Source organism: Taudactylus pleione, unplaced genomic scaffold, assembly GCF_031769625.1.
Source record: "Taudactylus pleione unplaced genomic scaffold, aTauple2 ptg000464l, whole genome shotgun sequence".
NCBI classification, from domain to species: Eukaryota; Metazoa; Chordata; class Amphibia; order Anura; family Myobatrachidae; genus Taudactylus; species Taudactylus pleione.
The window spans coordinates 723,976-746,938 of NW_028284866.1; the positions used below are offsets into that span (position 1 = coordinate 723,976).

Sequence of the window (22,963 nt, forward strand, 5' to 3'; positions counted from 1 at the left end):
ACACACTGATGAAAAGATATTGTGGTATAAAGGACATAGGAAGAAGCTTACAACCAAGGCATAGATTGATATTAAAATGTATTCATTGCACAGTACAGAGTAAAATAACCTATTTATTCTTACTACAATAAATACATTCTAGAACTCTGCTAAAATTAAATCACGTACATGGATAACAAGCAATTATTCCGAGTGATTTCTGTGTCCTGAATCTCTAACTCCCATTGAATGAAATGTACATTTGTGTGATCAGCTTGTGCTTAGATTGGGAGAGAAATGACAGCACAACATGACAAAGGAAGATTTCACATTCTGAGACACTGCATGGGCTGATCGCTGCGACAGACTGGAAAATGATTGCTATTAGTGTGGATGTCAGGACATGATTAACCATCACTGTACTACAGAGCTGTCCCCGATTGCAGTTCCATGTTATTAAAGGAATATCGGCATTCTCTTCCTCCCGTTTATTAAACACCCTCTGCTGCTGTGATCTGTGTTACTAGTGCAACACACTGTATGGACAGCTTCTTAGAAGCAGATAATGGGCATCTCTGCTTCTATGGATCATAATACAGAACACACAGTGACAAGATATAACAAAGTTGGCATAATAGACAGTATATTATTATTATCATTATTTATATGGCGCCACAAGTGTTCCGCAGAGCCTTACATAGTACATAAACAAATAAGTAACCAGCGACTTACAATACAATACAAAGCAGGACATGGACATGTATAATAAACATTGCTATATTAGCAACCTTTACGCACACATAAGCAGCCGAGTGTTAGTTGCCCTAGTGGGGAGCAAGAGATAAATTACAGTAGGGAGGAGCACAAGAGGGTAGAGGGCCCTGCTCGAAATAGCTTACATTCTTTAAAGAAGGTATATGGCAGTGTAAAGCATATTATAGGTTTTCTGTCTTTGAGCGAAAATGTGTCAGTACGTCATGTAAGAGCAGTGACTGCGTGTGGGAAATGAATGAGGTAGAATGGGACTCATCCCTTATAAACTGATTATTATCGGCCTTTGAACAGTTTCTTCCTGAACTATTGAATACAGCTGCAGCATTGTACCCAGGGCTATCCTGTGCTGGGTTAGAAAGGCCATGGGGAAAGGAGTAGGATGTTGGGATGTTTGTTCTGATCGCCATGGAGAGTGGGTGCCATGGATGGCATCTCTGGTGCTTGCATAGTTGAATGGTGATTTTAGGGGAGGGGCTTTGAGGGAGGCCTAGCATTTTAGAGTGTCAGGGCAGTGAACACGCTCCCTGTGTCGCAGCTAGGTCTCTCTCAGGACTGGGTGCTTAGTTAGATATGTCCAATGTTGGGGGGTGGGGGATGTAGATATATTGCAGTTACATTAAAGCAGCAATCCTACATAGATTTTTTTTATGTATCTTTAATGCTACACTACTAGGTATGGGGACAAAAAACAACAACATTCTCCTTACTGTAGCCTTCAATCAGTTTTTTTTTACTGGAACTTTGTGGAACAATAAGAAGTTGATATCAATGTGCAACTCATTGGTCCTCCCACTCACACATAACCTTACAGTCATTATAAAGTGGCGAGTATAAATACTTATGGTGCCCCCACACTACAGAAATACAGGATCCCCAGGGTAATAATGTGCAGGCCTTCTGTTCATGGGGCTTCACCAAGGGAAATCAGCAGATCAGTAGAAATGGCCTGATGAGCTGGGCTGTTGCTTTGAACACCAAGGGGATATTACAAGTAGCTGTGTTAACCCACAATTCAACTTCAGTTTTTTCCTATTCAATTATCAGCGCAAATTTAGCTGCAGTAATTTTCAATGGGAAAGACTTTTTTCTTGCAGTCCCTGAGCAGGTGAAAAGTTTCTGAAAATCCCTATTTTAAAAGGTAAAAATGTCGGGACTTGGTTCAGAACACCTCGGACATCCACAGTAGTCCTTTTTAATTAGCTTAATTTGGTCAATAATTACATGTCACTTTTGGAGTGATATTCTACAAAGTAGAGAATGATGGGTTGAAGCGATGTGGGACAGGTATATGAGAGTGCTGTATGGACGGGATAGGTGTTTTTAATCTTGCAAATGGGAGTTACTGGTATTTTTTTCACAAATTTTTATAAGTGACTTCAAATGACACAATAATCAATGTGCGGCCATTTTTATGTACCCCAAATTATACTAGAGCATTTAAATGCTTGAAGAATCTTGTTTTCTAGAATTTTTCACTTTATTAAAAAAATGCAAAAATTAGACATATGAAACATTTTGACCACTTTACTGGCTAATATTTTCTCCCCGAAATTGTAGGTTTGTTTTTTAATGTTCGAATTAGGTCAATAACACCAATTTAAACTTATCCAACACAATTTTAGTAAAAAAAAATAATAATAAAAAAAAAAATATATATATATATATATATATTCTTTTTTTTTTAAACACCATATAACATTAATATTGATTTTTTAAATATCTGATACTTATATATCGGAACATCGATAATCAGAACATCGTGACTTTAGATTTCTCCAACTCCTCTCTGCAGCCATCGGGTATACACTGAGAGGCTGAAGGTGGCTTGATTTACATTTCAGCTTTTATACTTAACCCTGTCGGGATCTCCTATGCCGGCCTTCCGGCGTCGGTATTTCATCCGCCGGGCTGACGTCCGGCGATATAACATACAGATACCACAGCAGCTGAGGTCTAGATATTTCATTAAGTGCCATTTAAGGGACTATTCTCTGTTATTGCAGCTTTCTAAATTTGTAATCTCAGAACTGTGGCAGATTAATGATGCCAATCAAGACGCAGAAAACATTCTCTGCGTGGGAGGCAAGCAATCTCCTGTTCCTCAATATTTACTTGATAATTCATTAGATATCAGCAAACAAAACCCTTCTGGGCAGGCATCAGTCTCTATCTACAATCTTGGACACATTTCACGTTGGGCTTTCTTTCCCAGTAATTCTGTGCGTCTGTTATCAGCGACAGCTCTTATTCAGTCCATTATCCACTCCTCTCCTGCCTGATACTTTCTGAGGTTCTCAAATTCAATTTAGTTCCAGACAGATTCCAGGTGCTGACTGCACCAAGCTCAATAGCTGCTACCTTGATACGACAGAGGGTGGAAGGTAAAAATAACATTAATTAACCTGATCTTCAATAAGTAATTTATTTTGCCACTAATGAGAACACTTTAGATCATTTCCTGTGAATGTTTCTTGATTGGGCAAACTAAAAAAAAAATCTTACGTACAAATGAATATAACGCACCAAGAGACTTGCGTTTTTGCCGCTACTCCCCGTCATTTCCCGCAAACGGTACCAGACTGTCAATCACCATATGCAAAACTATTCACTGAGAGCAACTATGGTAAAAGACATATGTATGCGCCGTGCGACTCAGACGAATGTACAACATATTTTAGGCAATGATACTATTAATGCAGGGCCACTCATTATACAGTACCTACTGACATGCGCGTAGGAGCTAATTACAGATGCACATAAAGATTTGTGTTCTGTGTAAGGGTAAAGATGTGCTTGTACGCTTGCAGTTTTATGGGCAGTATTTTGAATTGCGTTTATCTTAAAATTTGTGCAAACTAAAATGGTGAAAAGATGCAGCGGTCATTACCAACTTGTACCAGACGTAAGGAAGCACAAAGATACGCTTCTTAAATGCTGTATCTAAAGACACACGCAATCCAAAATCAGACGCATCTAAAAGGTGTAACTTTTCTCTAAACATCCTTATACGTTAATGGCTCCTGTCCTAACTCACCTTTTAAACTCCAAATATAGACGCATTTTGTGCACATGCGTAGTGCAAAAATTTCCACAACATGCAAAGCTACAATACATAAATTCACATATGTGAAACTGGGAAGCGGTCGGGAAGCCGATGGATGGAATCTCGACCATCGGCTTCCCGACTGTCTAATCCCGGCAAGGGCTAAATGACAGGCGTCAAAATCCCGACGCCTTAACATTAAACCTTGGGTTGCGTGGGAATCGGAGGCCGTTAAACCCCTAGCTCTCCCAGATTTGTTATGGCTTCCGGTCGCCGCAGAGCCCCCAAGTTCCAGGCACTCTGGTTCAGTTGGTGCCACAATACAGGCATGGAATAGATTCGTTATTAAGCGTGAAGATGTTTCCTTACCGACAACTGCTCTCTCATTATCTTGTATAGCTAGACTAATTGGAAACCTACAGGTGGAGTCTTGGAATGCTGCAGGAATTAATTCATTGGGGGATATGATGTCGGGTGGAAAAGTTATCTCCTTTTCTGAGCTTCAGAGTAAGTTCAGTCTCCCGAAACAGGATTTTTTTAAATACTTGCAGATGCGGCATTGGGTTCAGAGCCTACCCTCCCTCAATCTCCAACACAGTTCCTTACCTGGGTATATACTAAAACAATTCCAGTCCTCTACTCAAAAAGGTGGCATTACATGGTGGTATCAACAGCTAATAACGGAGAATAGACCAAACAAATTCACATCATTACAAAAATGGGAGAAGGATTGGTCAAGAACATTGGAAAAGGAAGATTGGGAAATGGTTTTTCGAACCTGCTATAACATGTCCCGTTGTATGAACCACTCAGAAATGTTCTTAAAATTGCTCCATAGATCATATTTCACCCCTGAGAAACAACATAAGATTTGGCCATCCATTTCTAAATTTTGCTGGAGAAAGTGTGGAGAAGTGGGCAGTATCTTCCATGTATTTTGGTCATGCCCTCTACTGAGACCTATTTGGGTCGAAGTGTTCACCTTGATTGGGGACATTGCGGGAGTGGGGATACCACTGGACCCGGTTATTGCTCTGTTTCATTTTTTCCCGGGGAACTTATCAAAGGGAGATAGATATATATTGGGGCACATTCTGATTTCTGCAAAAGCTGCTATTGCTCAATTGTGGAGAACAGACTGTGTGCCCAGCTTAGGTCATATAATAAATAAAGTAAATTGCCATTGTGATTTTGAGACAGCGTACAGTAACTATTCTACTGCGGTCTCTTCGCCCCATATGCTGTGGTTTAAATGGAAAGAATATAGGGATAGTCTGGGAGGAAATCCCTTGAGACCTGGCCCAACTGATATTGGAATACTACATTCTCCTTCTCCTTCCAATAATATTGTCTCTTGAGTTCCAAAAGTGTATTGTTTTGTCGATATAGAACTGGGTTATACAATACCGTTTTGAAAATGTGATATTTGTATGTATTTTCTGAGTGTGTAGTATCAAAAATTTAGCTATTTACTCTTTTTCTTTTGTCCCCCTCCTTTTATTTTATTGTGTTTTTAAATATTATTTTATTTTATTTTTTGTATATGTTATTGTTGAGATTATTATAATATTTCAATTTATTTACGGTATCTAATAAAAATATAATTGGTAAAAAAAAAAATCCCGACGCCTGTCATTTTACCTGCGCCGGGAGCCCGACACCCCGCTTACCGATCGAAGGTAAGCTGGGCGCCGGGCATAGACAGCTGTGGGGTGGGGCGGAGGATGTGGGGGAGGGTTAGGTTTAGGGTTCCCGGGGGGGACTTAGAGTTAGGCACCCCCCCAGGGGATTAGGATTAGGCTAGGGGAAGGGAGGGTTAGGGTTAGGCACCCCCCTGGGGGACTTAGGTTTAGGCAGCGGGGAAGGGGGGGAAGGTTTAGGCACTTAGAGGGGGGATTAGTGTTAGGCACTTGGGGGGGGAGGTTAGGGTTAGGCACCCCTAAGGGAGGGTTAGGGTGGAGAATAGGTAGTCAATACTTACCTCTCGACGATCGGGATTTTCACTGCTGCCAGAATGCCGCTGTCGGGATTTGAACCGCCGGCCATGCGGCCGGAGGTAAATCATACTGAATCCATGAAACTAACGGGCCTCACTTGTATATAAAATTCATTGCTCTGTTCGTTTGTTCGGTTAGGCATTCGGACACCCCTGCACCAATTGGGATGAAACCAACGCATGGTGGTCCAGTTGGATCCTGGTTAAAGTCCCAATTGGACCTTCTCTTGGTGTACACTGGGCTGAACTTTGTACCTGGGAGCCTTTTCTGAGCCTTCCACTCAATGGATTCGGATGAAACCTTCACAGAGTGGTAACATTGGATCCCAGAAGACATACTAGGGGGTTGAGATCCCAGTCGGACCTCCTGTTGGTTTACGCTGGGCAGAACTTTGACCCAGGGATGCTGGCCAGAACTTTGGCCAGGGATGCCTATTCTAGGCCTTCCACTGGATGGATTTTGAGAAGACCTCACAGAGGGGTGGAAATTGGTCTGGGATGCCTAATGGAGTGGTTGGAGTCCCGGTCAGAACTTACGGATGAGTGTGCCGGGCAGAACTTTTACCCAGGGAGCCTGTACTGGGCCTTCTACAGGAGGGATTGGGAGGACATCACATAATAAAACATAATACGTTTAATATTTAAACCCGGGCAACGCCGGGTACTTCAGCTAGTTTGGAATATGTAAGCAGGGATCTGCAAATGATCCTGATGGAGGTAAGCGCTGTAGAATTGTAGAGATAGTGTGTAGGATTTGTTCAGCTATCCGTACTGCACAGAAAAGGAAGTAATGATTTAGTGTGTCAAGAGACAGTTACTGTAGGAAAGGCAGGGTTAAAGGTGACTTACAAGACAAGGGAGGTCCAAGGGGCATGGAAGGAGATGCAGCTTGGAAGGAACAAAAGGCTGATGCCCGGAACCATCATCCTCTTTTGCAAGAAATCTTTCCCTCCCTCCCTTTCTCCCCAACTAACACAGTAAATCTTTGCTTTTGGCGGTATGGGAAACATAATTGCAAACTTAAACGTAATCCAGGTACAATAATAATCATGTGGTGTGATGATATGTCCTTGAGGGTTATTAAACTTATCCGCCTAATGACGGGCAGCGGGCACCTATGTCAGTGTCTGACACCTATGCCGATGTATGCAGTGGTGCTGCAGGTAATATCACGGCCCCCATTTATATTACAGATCGTGAAGGCTTTTCCCAAAATGAACGCCGTCGATGCATAAGTCTTGATATGGACTTTGCACCATGTAGTTAGAGAGAAGTTTGCTGACTTCACGATCAGTGAGATTGGAAGAACCCAATACGTGGGTAGGATTACTCACTCTGTTGACCAAATTTGAGTAGTATGGTTTGCAATTGATTTTATTAGGCCACTAACTTTATGGAAGCAATAAATAACATTTGGACCTTCTTCCGGCCAGCTATGTATTTATTTACTGGGTATTAGAACATAGGGGCAGATTCTGTAACTATGTATCTGTAACAAACCGTTGTAATGCAAGGGGTGTAAATACATTTCATTTTGCATGCAGAATAAATACTGGCTGCTTTTGCCTGTAGCTCACAAATATCTTTATTTTTACACTGCAATTTAGATTGAGCTTGGACATGTCCCTCCCAATCTAAATCTCTGTACATTTGACATCTGCCCCACCTGCAGAGTAACATAGTTTTGCCCTGGGGCAATGTTATTTGGGTTTTTTTTTGCTTTGTTCCTAACAATCAGCCCCATAGCACTTCTGGATGGCAACTGGGCTGTTAAGTGCGACAGAACAGATGCGTCTCGTGAACGTGTGGCCTGACTTATGGGCTTGATTGAGGCCTGCGCACTGAGAGGGAATGATTGTTTCAATATTCTGTTGGACAGGTCGCACATCTGGGATGCTTAAAACTGGAGGCTGAACAGTGAGAATTACACTTTAAGGAAAAGAGCATGCAAAAAGCAATCTGGTAACCAGTCATGTTCCCCTGATCAAAAATGCTCATACTATGTAGAACTGCAGTCATCTATCTGTTCAGGGATATAGTTCTAATTGTTCTCCATTGTTAGATTAAGTAGCAGGTAATATTGCGGCTAAAGGTAGCATCGTTAGCGAGCTGTGGAGGCGGTATTTCTGAACGAAAACTAAGGTGTCAATGAAAAAAATCGGAAATTTGTCCACTTATAACAATAAAGGTTAATGCTGTCATAATTCATGTACCTAGATTGGTGGGGTGTTTTTTTTTGCAGATCAAAAACTTTAAATAGTAAAACAAAGAGGGAGAAACTGTAATATAGTAAGAGCGCATAGGAGAAATAAGTCCATAGGCTCAGTTCTTCGCTACAAAATAGAAACTATACAGACAGAAGGTTAGTGGTCCTTTTGTATTTTGGATACTTTTATTTGTACATACATTGAGCCGGATTCTGAGTCACACACAACGCCGATGGTCACGGAATCCAGCGATTTCTTAGCGTGCAGGAAAATCCCTTACAACCCCCAGGGCACATGCGCTACACACAAAGGCGCTGTTACGATTGACAAGCGCAATAATAGAAATGTATTGAACAGTGCTGGAGGAGGTTCCTCAGTGGTGACTGGGTGGCGGCTAAACAGGCGCACGGAGACGGTCTGTCTTATGGGCGTGTCGCTGAAGTGTTTGCATACAGAGACGCACAACCATTCACTCTGGATGCCATACTCAGATGGAAACTCAGTACCTGCCATAGGACTGGTGCAATTTTCGATGGTGCGACCGATGGCAGCATCTACGCAGAAAGCGGTATAACAGCTAACACTCAAATTGGGCGTCTCAGTCTTTGCACATTTATACGCACAGATGTACACAAAGAAAGACCTTTGTAGCCACATTTGCATAAAACCGCAGGAAGGTTACTAGCAAATGACGCAGCAAAGCCGGCATCTGCGGCCATCACTGAATCAGCCCCATTATGTCTTACAAGTAATCTCTGAATTAAATGCCATTATGTGACTTGCACTCTCAGAGCTGCTTTTTACTCTGCGGCAGGAGAGATTGGACACAGCGCTGGAGAGGTGTAGCTTGGTGCAGAATGGGCAACATAACCCCAATGGTGACTAGCAACGGTCTCATCTACAGTACATCTACCCCTATATACATGTAAGTGTATATACCATGTTTATTACAATGCCTTATGGGGGTCCAAGATTAGTGAGCCCCACCAAAGTACTGACTAAAAGAAGCAAGAGCGATTGAAACAAATATTTTTAAGCTGGAACACACATTTAATCTGTGTGATTGGAAAATAATGACAGATGAGTAAGGTCCATAAGGACAAAAAGGTAAATGTAATAGCCTGCAGGCAGCCTTGAGATTTTGGCTATTAAGACGCTAGATTTAAAGCAGCAATAATTAAGAAATAAAAAAAACCAACCTGGCTTTCTATTTTAAATTATTGCTGCTTTAAATCGAGTAACTTAATCAATGAAATCCTGTGGCTGCCTGCAACTCACAGGCTATTACCTTTACCCCAAAATGAGACTTGAGAGACCACACTATAGGGAAGATTTATTTAGGTGAAAAATGTTGTAATGCAGGTTATGTCCCACAGACTAATTACAATAGAAGTGAGCATTACAACTGGAAATAGGGCATAACATTGCTCACTTAGCTCCCACCTGCACACTGACTTCATTAGTATAATATGAAATCATAATATACGTATTTAGCAAAGGCAATAAATAATGTCCATGTTAATAGAATATTTTCACTATAACAACTTCTCTTAAACCCACCCATCCCCCCAAAGAATAAACCAGCAAAATGTACCATGTTCAAACTGAAAGATTAGATAGAAAATTATTGTTTCAAAACTACAACTTTAGCCTGAAATAAGAAAATTCCAGATACAACTGATCTGATGAAAAGCATAAAGCACCCACTAAAACATAATCTACTGTAAATGGCATAACATCTAATAAATAAACTATAACAACCAATTAGTCTTAAAGGTACACAAAAATATGTACTCTGGAGAAAAAGTTTAATTTTGTACCAGTGAGGTCACTGGTTACTAGTGGATTGATAGGATGCATGTTAATGAATATTGATTTAGGTCATTAAAGGATAAAGAAAAACAAAATGTGGAAGAAAAAACTCAAAGGGTTTTGAGTGGGCCTTCACAACCACGTACAACAATCAGTATAAAGCTATTGAGAAGTCTATTAATAGACATTGGAAGATTTATAAAAAAAAAAAAATACCCAGTCTTAGGCCAACAACTACCTGCCAAACCTAAATGCATCTATAGGAAGGCCCCAACCTAAGTAATAGTTTGGTACTGAGAGCAGTTCCCCCAGATTAGCAATTTAAGAGCATCAAATCCAAAAGGTTTTACAGATGCATGTCATGCATAGCCTGTAAAGAGATCAAAATGAAAAACCAAAGTAAAACAAATGAAATCCAAATTAATGGCAATACAGTCGTAATTAAGGAGTTTATCACATGTCCTACAAAGATAGTGATTTACGTTATAGAGTGTGATTGCAACTTGTTTTATATAGGAAGAACCTCCAGGCCACTGAAGGTGCTGTAGGAGAGCACTTCAGAAATATAAAAAAAGGCCTGGAGACTCATGCCCTTTCACATAGCATCATAATTGCTCCACCTCTGCTATTAAACGTTTTTTAGGATTACAGTGGGTAAAAGGACATTGGCAACGGAGAGACCTAACTAGCCAATTAGCTAAAGCAGAAATGAAAACAATTTATGATCTGGGAACTTTACAACCAGGAGGACTTAATATAGAAATAAAATGGTTTTTATGATATTATTTTAGATGCTTTTTTAGATATTTATGTTTGGGCTTAAAATATATAGGGAAGACAGAAGCGTTATTATAGTGGTGCTATTTTTAAATGAAGTCATATATTTGGACACTATTATATTTGTGGTACTTTTAAATATTTATTGGATATATGTATTTTTTTTTTTATTAAACCCTTCTTTATATATATCCGTTTTAGATACATGATGCACTTTAATGAAATGTTCATTTGAAACCAAAAAGATAAAGAAACTACCAAACCAACGATCTTCCAATATACGCGGATTGCCTGCTATTCCTATACGGAACATAAGATAAATATGCGTCTAAGAATACTATGGCAACAGAACTGACAGTCATCGCAAGAACTTTTACCTTCTTTTAAGTGCTCGATACCCAGCTACGTGACCGGAGATTGCCGAGAGATGGACGAGTGGCCACGTCTAAACTTCACTATGGCAACCACTATCGTAATATGTCATGTTACTGGGAGAAGGAGATCGTGACTGGAGTTTCTATAGCAACTTAAGGAAGTGTAGGGAAGTCTGGCACACAGGATCACGGACTCTTAGGTTGATTATGTATGGGGGTCAGTTGTGCCGGACCAATCAGGATACAGCAGGAGGGATATAAACTCAGATAGTTTGAACCAGTAGACATTCACAACAGGAGCGGACCTTGAGAAAGACCCGGGGAGTGTCGGAACGCGTGGGTGCTCGCAGGACTTATCCTATCTGGGCGGTAATCGGTGTAGATTGAGCCAACGCTTTGGAGGAGAACTGAGGACGGGACAACAGGTTGCTGCAGCCGGGAAGACAGTCTTGATATCAATGCTTTTAAGAACTGACCATTGCCAGTTCTAACCTACAGCCGGTAATAGTTTACATTCTAGCCGCATATGGATATAGCCCCTTTTATATATGTCTATGACTTCACTTTGTTTTTATGTGAATATATTTGTTTGTTTGTGTGTAATTAAATTGATTTCTACTCATTTCAATATTACACTATGTTTGGCATCTCTCTTTCTCTTTTCGGTTGTGGATTATTCCGTTGAGAGGTGGTGCATACTATCCTTGGGAGCTGAAAACCATTATACAGAGCAAATTAACTTATTGATGCATTTATTGTCCCTTCAAGCGCTGGTGGAGTGGTATTCTCTTATTTATTTTTGCATGGTCTGTGGTGGAGGTTGGGAGAGCCTCTATAAAGAGTCTGCCGCACTACTAGCTGCTGTGCGCACTGAGAGATATTTCAATTCTTTTGTTTAGGTCATAAAATGTCTGCCCCCACTTTGTGTAGGCATTAGATACAATTTGACAGAATATACAATTCAGCATACCTAGTACACATAGAATACATACCACTGTGAGACAAAGGCCCCATAGAAGATGGTTGTGTGCCAGCTCCCGACTTCCAGTGTGTAAGCACTCTTTAAGGTTTCATAGAAGAGCATGGAGCAGACTAATCTTGCTTTCAGGAATGATGTCCATTTCTTCTGCAAAATTTTCTTGCCTCCCATATCGCTCTGAAATTGTAAAGAAGTTGATAGGTCATGGTTGATGTTATCTGATTAATTGGAAAAACGATGTCACCTCACATTACAGAGTTGTGTACGTACAGTGGCGGTATCTCCCGGAGACAATGTAGTCAATTGCCGCCGGGGCGCCAGCCCTGAAGGGGGCACCTGGCTCCATTGTCACCCAGCCGTATCGGTCACTGCTGAGGAGGAGCTGCATGGAGAAGGAGCGCCGCTGATCGCCCCCCCCCCCCTCCCCCTCGGCGCCAGCGGCAGCCGGAGGACGGAGCTCACTCCTGGGCTCTGGCTTCCGGGTCCCGCACTGCACTATGGGAGTGACGTCATGATCTCACTCCCATAGTTCTGAGGAGCAGGTGCCGGGGACGGATGGAATCAGGCACTGGAGCGGGGTTTAAGGTAAGTGTTGTGTGTGTGCGCGCATGTAGGGGGGGCTTACTACTGGGGGTATTACAGGGGCCTTACTACTGGGGGCATCCTATGGGGGCACTACAGCAGCCTTATTACTGGGGGGCACTATTGGGGGCACTACAGGGGCCCTTACTACTGGGGACACTACAGGGTGCATTACTGTTAGGGCCATTATTACCAGAAGCATTACAGGGGGCATTATTACTACTGGGGGCACTGCATAGGGGGACCACTACTGGGGGCACTGCATAGGAGGACCACTACTGGGGGCACTGCATAGGGGGACCACTACTGGGGGCACTGTATAATGGGCATTACTGGAGGCACTGCATAGGGGGACCACTACTGGGGGCACTGCATAGGGGGACCACTACTGGGGGCACTGTATAATGGGCATTACTGGAGGCACTGCATAGGGGGACCACTACTGGGGGCACTGCATTGGTGGACCACTACTGTATATGGGGCACTGCATAGGGGGACCACTACTGGGGGCACTGTATAATGGGCATTACTGGAGGCACTGCATAGGGGGACCACTACTGGGGGCACTGCATTGGTGGACCACTACTGTATATGGGGCACTGCATAGGGGGACCACTACTGGGGGCACTGTATAATGGGCATTACTGGAGGCACTGCATAGGGGGACCATTACTGGGGAGCACTGCATAGGGGGACCACTACTGGGGGCACTGTATAAAAGGAACTGCATAGGGGGCAGCGGCAGCTGGGGCTGGCACAGGTGCTGGGGAGTGGTACATTTTAATTTGGGGGGTGGGGGGGGCACCAACATTTAACTTGCCTCCAGGCACCTGGGATTCAGTTACACCATTGTGTACGTAGATTAATACCCCTATATACAGCACGCAACTCTGCGCACTAAATTGTTCCCCACTCCCATTAACCACACAAATGCATCTTTATATACACAGATTAGGCAACGGAGTTGGTGCTTAAAAACGCAAGGTGCTAAGGGCCTGTTTTGCACCCTTTCCCTACTGACATTTCAGTTTTCCTTCTAAATTACAATGACAGCTACACAGTAATTCTTGGTTGTGAAAAACCAGTGAAAGGAAGTTAAGGCTAAAGTAGACATTTTGCTTTTGGGCCAGTCTCCACAACAGTAAAACAAAGCACCAAAAGCAGCTTATTCACAAAATCTCAATGACTAAGTCTCGAAAGACTCAGGAACAACCATCGAGAAACACCCATGTAGGTAGCACCAAGGTAGTGACCTCCAAATCTGAAAAACTAGTGGAAACAACTACCCCCACCACCAACAACCCTAGAACAGAAACGTATTGCAAACATTCTATTGAGATATGCTTCACAGGAAACCAAGAGAGAAGATAGTTAACTTTTATAATAAACCTTGCATATACCATGCTATATTCTATAAAGTGGAAATTAGAGGCACACAGGGCATGAGGCCTTTTTTGACACACTACAAAAAGCATTCAAACTTGGCTGGATGTTTTAAAAACGCACTTTGAGACCAATCTCAGCTGGAGGTCATGAGTGATATACTGTACATTTTCAATATTTGCTAGAAAATATCCACAATCTCACAAGTCTCACATGTCCTGTCATAGACTAACAAAAATTAGAGCTGAGGAAAAGGACATATCACATTTTTTGGCCTATACTGTAGAAGTCGTCCAGTTGGTGAGATGCTACAGAATGCACCTTATTACTAATAGCAACTGGAGGTTATGAGTAATGATCTATGATTGGCACTTTTACGTGTTCTGTTCAGTGAAGTTTTACAAGTTTTAATTATATTTGAAATTACAACTGCACAGGGGATCTCCTACTGGTTCAAATCTTTTAACGTGTATAATAATTAAACCCAGTAAAGGCACAATATTCTGAAGGGGCTAGTAAGAATGTTTTTTAGTTTTCGATTTGAAATCTCCTTTATGAAGCTAGGGCCTTTTCCTCCCATGTATAGTCTCCATGGGACTCGTTGCTTTATTTTTGGCTTCGTGCTTATTCTCGTGCCATTGTGTATGCAGAGTGGGTAAGTTGTTATGTTGGGGAAGTGATTTCACTACAATAGTATATATCATTGGGGAAAATATAATGAACTTAGAGTTGGCAAAATCCCAAATATTCACAGCAGAATTTAAAGGGGCAATATTATTAAAGGCAAAACCTGTCTGTTTTGGGGGACAAAAAATTAAATAAATTATATATTTTTTTTTTCCCACCCCTAAATCAGAGCTCGTCCGTCACTGGAAGGATCTGTATTTTTCTTCTGATCTTACTGATGTGGGGTGAGTATTGGCTGATAAACTCAGCAGATGTCTTGGAATGCAGCGGGCTTGGATAATAAACCTAAAAGAATATTGCTGTTTCATTTTGTTTCAAAATTATAACACTGATAGTCTATGTTTTGAAACCATGGTGACCGGGAGCAGATAAAATACATTAATGTCTGTGGGTGGAATGTGGTCTTCATAGTGTGTTTATCATATTCTCCAATAGTGTCTATTCTAAGTAAGTAGACTGTTCGTTTACAAATTCAAGTCCAAGAAGACAATGATGAAGGTAGATTTATTTTCTTATGTGTCCAATGATACTAATCCTCCTATAAAAGTTGGTGTTTATATTCCACCTCATTTCACCTCTACCATTTTACAAGCTTTGCAAAGAATGTTCGTTCTAAGCCATCAACTCCCATTATAAGCACTGATGACCTTAAACAACCGAGCTCTTCCACCGTACCTGCTCCAGTCCCTCAACACTCCGTCAGTTCAGGCCGCCTCGCCCCCTCTATCTCTTGACACTCTGTTGCACTCAAATCTTCTCTCCTTTCGGTTATGTTCTACAGACCTAGGGCCATATTTATCATTGGAGCAATGGGTCTGGTAAATGTACAGTATAATTTCATATAGCAGACAAAGGAAGCGGTTTCTCAGGACTTTTTAGCATCAAGCCTTGCTGGACACTGGCATAGTATCTTGGGTAAGAATGATCTGCACATGCCCAGAAGATGGATGCACACACATACGAATATACAGGCTTATGTGATTCTGGCATATACACCTGCCTGCAGCCGAGAGGCTGGACAGAGAAGGGAAAGGCTTCTCTAACATACACCAAGTATATTGCAAAAGAGATGCAGACCGGGATACAGACAGTTATACACCATAGGAAGCCGCATTATGTGCCTGTGGTCAGAAGTAGGTACCGGATGATGATGAAGGCTACCAGTACTAGCACACTATTTATGATTATCTGATTGTGGTGCTGTACTTATGCTGATAGGAGCTGTTCTGTTGCTCCGGTACATGTTATGCTCTCGTGTTCATGTTTCATCACTTTTTTGGTATCATACATAAGAAGCCGAGTAGGTTCTGCTGCATTAGAGACATTTTTTAAATAATATATACCTAATAGTAAATATGTGTTTCTGTAGGCTAAAAACATGGGTGTAGGTGTGTGTGACCTATGCCTGACATGGGGGTATATGCTACTGATGCCAACCTGTATACATACTGATGACCATCTGCCTCCTCTGCACATGGGCATAAATATGCTATTTTAATGTTAAAAAGTCTGAATAAATTACGCCCAAATTCCCACCAACCCTACATCAGGCCCTGTACTTGTCTGTAGGCTGTAACCTGTTATCTCACATGTACACTTCTGTATTTGTAACTCCCCCCCCCGCCCCCCACCGTATCATATCTTAAAATAGTAATTTTGGAATATAGTTAGATAAACTAGATCTCATAGCTACATGACTTACAGAGCTGCTAGACAGAGCTGCTTATTTCTGACACATCACACATATAGGAGAAAAACATATACATGTAGACTATGAGGCTGGAGGGATTCCTGATACTTGTCATGTTAGAACTTACTGCTCTTTGTGTAAGGCCCTTCCAGAAAATTAACCCACAGTGGCTCAAACTGGAATTATCCCCTAACTCACAAGTTAAGCTACAATCTTTTAGCAGCAATCTAAGCAATGCCAGTCTCAATGCAGGTTGGGACACTGCCAAAGCATACCCCAGGGGGTCTTTCAAGATTGCAGATAGTAACAGGGTATCACCAATTAAATAAGTTGATATGGCCAAATGTGTGACTGAATGAGGAAGTTTATGCACCTAACCAGCTCAGGTATGTATAATATAATCCTCCTGTCCCTATTACCATGTTAATTTATGTATAGGGTGAGCACCTCCCCATAGTGAATATGATCACACTACTATGAACATACAGAAAAAGCACTGTATTCCGTTTTGAGCTTGATTTGCTTTCCCCCAGTAACTGCAGAGCATCAAGACCTTCTAGCTAGTTCATTTAAATCCCCAAAGTGGCATAGGCAGATAAATTGGGATCTGCTGACGTATGGCATGGTGCAAGATGCAGGAACAGAACAGCTAATGTAATAAAAAGAGTTTTATGCCTAGTTTGTTATACAGAATAGAATGTGTAAATCACCTGCCTGGTCTGGTGTTTCTTTTAAGCCTTTATTTGCAAAAGCTTATAAGAATTTCTAATTTTTAACAGAGCAAATACAGCATACAGTACTACCTGTTATTGTATTGCTGCATTCACAAACACCTCACCTACATGTCCCTGTGGTTACATATACATCTTATCTGGCCGGATAGTTTGACATATAGGGGGCTGCTATCAATCTGAACATTTTACCTGCACTTGGGATGATCAGATCAGGGTTGCCTACCCTCCCGATTTTAGCGGGAGGCTCCCGATTTTTAATGAAGCCTCCCGCTGCCCCGCAAAACGTACATTAACTCCCGATTGTTTATTTATTTTTTTGAAACCATCGGACTGCGTATGCGCGAGTCTGGGAATGCTGGGGACGGGGCCTGTATGTGGACATCATATGCGTGACGCCATGTTACTTAAAGGCCGGCCACCGCGGGGTTGTGGGTATTGGTGGCCGGAGAGGGAACCCGCGGGCAGACTGTGGTGGTGGTGGTGGCGGCGGCATCAGCGGCTGTATCAGCCCACTCTCTGATCAGCAGCCACTGTCACACACTGTCACTAGACTGACATCGGGCCGTAGATGTCAGTCTGGTGACTGGGCCGACCCCTGCAAAATGCAGCGCAGCCTCTATGACCACAGCGCATGGCCCCACCCCCTGCCTTTCCTCCCTGGGGCTTCTTGCAGTACAGCAGAAGTGCTACGGGACCTGCTCCTCCTCCATGGCGGCCACACAGCAGTGAGCCTGTGCTGCTCGCAAACTGAAGCAAATGACCCAGCCAGCACAGAGCACCACACATATCAAGGCTGACTGTCCGACATTGCTTCACAGTGACTGGCCTCTCTCAAGGGACCAGCCAACCTACTACCTGGCTCAAAGTGGGCTGCACATATCAGGCCTCTTCTTCCTGCTGACCTGCTCCTTGCCTGAGTCACTGCCTGTGCCGCTTCCCCTCACAATACTTTCCCGGCTTCCTGCTCAGTGTTTACAGGAGTAGAATAAAAAAGGTACCATAGAGGCACTATGTATATTGAGGGGGATTACATTGGGGCACTGTGTGTACTGGGGTGCAATATGAGGGCACTGTGTACTGGGGGGGCAATATGAGGGCACTGTGTGTACTGGAGGGTAACATGGAGGTTGTCTGTGTACTGGGGGTAATATGGGCCACTGTGTACTGGGGGTAATATGGAGGTGCGCCCTGTACTGGGGGTAATATGGGGCACTGTGTGTACTGGGGGGGTTATATGGGACACTGTGTGTACTGGGTGGGTTAATATGGGCCATTGTGTGTACTGTGGGGTAATATGGGGCACTGTGTGTAATGGGGTAACGTCAGAGTAGTTTGAGAGAAATGTAATAATATTTAATTTTAGACAAAATTCAGCCAATTTACCTATTTATAGAACAACTCAGATTCATAGAAAACATTACAAGTCGGGGGTGGGGGGGCTGGGGGTTGAATATTTTTACACAGTTATACAGTGATGGTGATTTGATATGACTCTGGCATGTGTTAGGTGTCCTGTTTAGGGATGGTATTCCAACAATTACAGAGTTTCATATGGAAAACATATGTCAAAATAACACAGCCACAAAATTCTGCTCCTCTGTTTTATATAAATACACTACATGGTCTTTAATAGAACATATTACATCCCAGACAGGGATTTTAAAGCTGGCATATAAAAAAGTTAAATGTTATCTAGATAAAGGAGTTTTAATTCATATGATCCTGGGGGTAATGGACAGACAGCCGGGCATGCATATGAATCATTCTCATATGCATGCCCGGCTGTGCCGCAGGGAGGCTCTAAACCGTACACCCGCTGAGATATTATTACCAGCGGGTGCCCGGCTCCTTCCCTGCAGTGCTGCGTTAGTCGGAGGCTGGAGTTCTCTCCTGAACTCCAACTTCCGGCTCTCTCCATGCGCACTATGGGAGAGACGTCATGACGTCTCTCTCATAGTTCCGAGGAGCAGCCAGGCGGACAGGACGGCGGCGGATGCAGGAGCGGGGATTAAGGTAAGTGTTTTTTTTTGTACAAGCGGCACTACAGGGGCATTATATGGGGGCACTACTACAGGAGCATTATATGGGGGCACTACTACAGGGGCATAACTATGGGGGCACTACTACAGGAGCATTATATGGGGGCACTACTACAGGGGCATAACTATTGGGGCACTACTACAGGGGCATTATATGGGGGCACTACTACAGGGGCATAACTATGGGGGCACTACTACAGGGGCATTATATGGGGGCACTACTACAGGGGCATAACTATGGGGGCACTACTACAGAGGTATAACTATGGGGGCACTACTATATGGGCACTACTACAGGGGCATTATATGGGGGCACTACTACAGGGGCATAACTATTGGGGCACTACTACAGGGGCATTATATGGGGGCACTACTACAGGGGCATAACTATGGGGGCACTACTACAGAGGTATAACTATGGGGGCACTACTACATGGGCATTATATGGGGCACTACTACATGGGCATAACTATGGGGGCACTACTACAGAGGTATAACTATGGGGGCACTACTACATGGGCATAACTATGGGGGCACTACTACAGGGGCATTATATGGGGGCACTACTACAGAGGCATAACTATTGGGGCACTACTACAGGGGCATTATATGGGGGCACTACTACAGGGGCATAACTATGGGGGCACTACTACAGGGGCATAACTATGGGGGCACTACTACAGAGGTATAACTATGGGGGCACTACTACAGAGGTATAACTATGGGGGCACTACTACATGGGCATAACTATGGGGGCACTACTACAGGGGCATTATATGGAGGCACTACTACAGGGGCATAACAATGGGGGCACTACTACAGGGGCATTATATGGGGGCACTACTATATGATTTCCTTCCTTTCAAATCAAGGGGGTAACGTCGGCGTATCTAAATATATTTTGGCGTAAAAGGTAAAAAAGTTCCCTGACCCCTGGCCTAAGCTCATACTTACAGACTTTACAAAACTCCTGTCTAGGAGCAGCCCAAACAGGGGATTCTTATGCTGCAGTCTCCGTGCTTCAAGACTGAATTAGCACTTGTATTGCCGCTAGGTTTCAGCTGCACTGGTTTAGGCTTTTCAGTACAGCAGATCTTATCGGCCTAAGCCGCACTTCATTCTATTGATTTAAAAATAACTGTTACGGTTCATACAATGCCCTACATGACAGAGATATTGGTCCTTATCTTGCACTAATGAGAATTGCAGTCCGCAAGTAAGATTTATGTTTCTGCATCTCTGGCTGTGTTTATGTTAATAACTGGCAGTTTCCGATGCAGCACTGGGAGTAAGTAAGGAGTGATCTGCGTGTCTGCACACAATTCCCAGGGTGACGTTTAATCTTTCATTCTCTAGTGATGTGGGAAAATGCTGGTCGTTATAAATGAGATAAAAGCGTGCAGATACATTCTGTATTATTTACACTCGCGGTTCTCAGGCTCATTTTAGCCCATTACACTGTAAAGTAACAAAGTCACTGGTTGGTGCTCTGCCAGAGCTACCCAGGACAAACCTTTATAGCCTGTATCTTGCATTAATGAAATCTAGATCAAACGCTCTATCCGTAAATGTGCATATGCTATTACACTTCTAGTACCAGTCCAGGTGTATAGCGGTCAATAGAGGCCAGTAGACAAATAGATTATATCCAGAAATTCAATATGGCTGCCAGGGCACATTACAGAGCAACATTCTGGACAACACCAAGGGCTAGATGTAAACGTGTGGCGAAGTGGAGCAGTGGAGAAGTTGACTATAGCAACCAATCAGCTTCTACCTATCATTTTATAGAATGTAATTCATAAATGCTACCTCAAAGCTGATTGGTTGCTATGGGCAACTTCTCCACTGGTCCATTTCTCCACTATTTTCACTGCTCTATACATCATCCCCCATGTGATGCATTTTTAGAGAAAACTTGGTTGCAGACATGTAGAGTTACACCTCAATGTAAGCAAGGAGCTGCCATGAAGAAATCTCTATGTGAGCAGCACAGTATATTGTGACAGCACTGCAAATTCTCTGTAACAGACTTGATTTTAATGTGCTGTAAATGCGGTTAGAGAAAAACGCTCATGTTCTATGTATTGCTGCTGGCAGTTTGTTTACTGATTCATTTCGTGGACTTGAGATCTTTGACATGTGAAAATACCCAGTTAGCAATTACAGTATGATCCTGTTATTAAATGGAGTCATTCTGTGCAAACCGTGTAATGTTCTGCACTATGAGCTACAAGCAGTATGTTCTACACTTTAGTTCTACTTTGAACTGCAAAAATTATTATTAATAGTTCTATTGATTGGTCTAAGCTTGTGCTCCAACATGTAACATGCTTATCATCAGACAAGTGCACACTTTTACCCATGACTCTGCTCCAGTCAGATACCAGACTGTTGGAGACATTTCCAGTGGATACATTCCCGACATGATAAACATGCCTCTAGGCTGGAACAGTATCAACAACAGTTATAAAATCTATCTGTATAAAAGCAGAAATCATTATTATTAGTCTTCATGAAATGCCAACATATTACACAGCGCTGTACATTGGGGAGGGGGGCAGTGGCGGTGCAGCCGGTGGCTTGCACCGGGGCCCGCTGTGGTGCAGAGGCCCATAGCCGCTGCACCCGCCGCCAGTGTCCCCCAGTGGCGGTTGTGTGTTTGTTATAGCAGCCGATGAGAGTCAGACAGACTCTCAGAGGCTGCTGAGTCCACGGAGGGAGCCGGCTGGAGCTCACTCATGAGCTCCGCCTTCCGGCTTTCCCCCCCACAGCGGGTGATGGGAGAACCGTCATGACGTCTATCCCATAGTGCAGAGCGAGCTGGACAATGGCAGTCACTGCAGGAGCGGGGATTTTTTTTTTGTGTGTGTAAGAGGCATGGGCACTGACACTGGCACTGCATAGGGTGGGGCTACTGGAGGCACTGTAAAGGGGGGGTGGCTGCTACTAGGGGCACTGTATGGGGGAGCGCTACTGGGGGCACTGTATAGAGGGGGTGGCCGCTACTGGGGCACTGTATAGCGGGGACAACTACTGGGGGCAATGCATAGGGGAAACTACTACTGGAGGTAATGTATAGGGGGACTACTACTGGGGGCACTGCATAAGGGGGGCTACTTCTGGGGGCACTGTATAAGGGGGGCTACTTCTGGGGGCACTGTATAAGGGGACCACTACTGGGGGCACTGCAAAGGAGGGTCCAAAGCATATTCTTGCACCTGGGCCTACCACTCTAGTTCCGCCACTTGGGGGGGGGGGGGATGCAAACTCTATGACCCAGAAGGTAGAGGTGACCCTGCCCAAGCAATCTTGCCATTTTATATACCTGTATTCTCTATACTGTATTTGCTTTTGTTTACATTCACTCCATATAGATAAATCAAATATTTCTAAGTAATTAGCAAGCATTGTACAAGGAAAAACAATCTGAACAAATCTGCAAAAATAAACAATTTGAACTCAATTATAGCTCATTAAATCAATAACAAGCCCAGAAACTGACAATTCCCATGGGATATAATGATGGGTGGCTATACATTTAACCATCCATCCATATACACCCAGCATTGGATTCCCATGGACTGCATTCATTGAAAAGTATGAACGTCAAGTGATGAAATGCCACAATCTCGACACACTGAACAACTTCCCACCTCATATTAATGGGGCACATTTGGACAACAAATCCCCCCCCACCAAAAAAAAAAACATGATGCAAGAACACATTTTTACAGCATCTGTACAAGCCAATATCCTGGTAGCTACCCAGCTATAATAAAAAATATATATATATATATATATATATATATATATATATATATGTATGTCTAGGATTTTCTCCTAAACTACTTCCAAGAGACCTACTCATCGGGCAGCGGCTGGTTCAGTCACATGTTAAAATATT

General features: G+C 43.0%; 1 protein-coding gene across 3 annotated transcripts in view; it reads right to left on the minus strand.

Moving 5' to 3' along the window:
* Nucleotides 1-22,963, minus strand: part of SEMA4G (semaphorin 4G) — a 269,472-nt gene that overhangs the window by 37,878 nt on the left and 208,631 nt on the right. For all 3 annotated transcript variants that reach the window (XM_088448694.1, XM_088448696.1, XM_088448695.1), the window contains exon 9: nt 11,955-12,118. In XM_088448694.1, the coding sequence (XP_088304820.1) occupies nt 11,955-12,118 (164 nt within the window). The remainder of the gene's footprint in view (nt 1-11,954; nt 12,119-22,963) is intronic.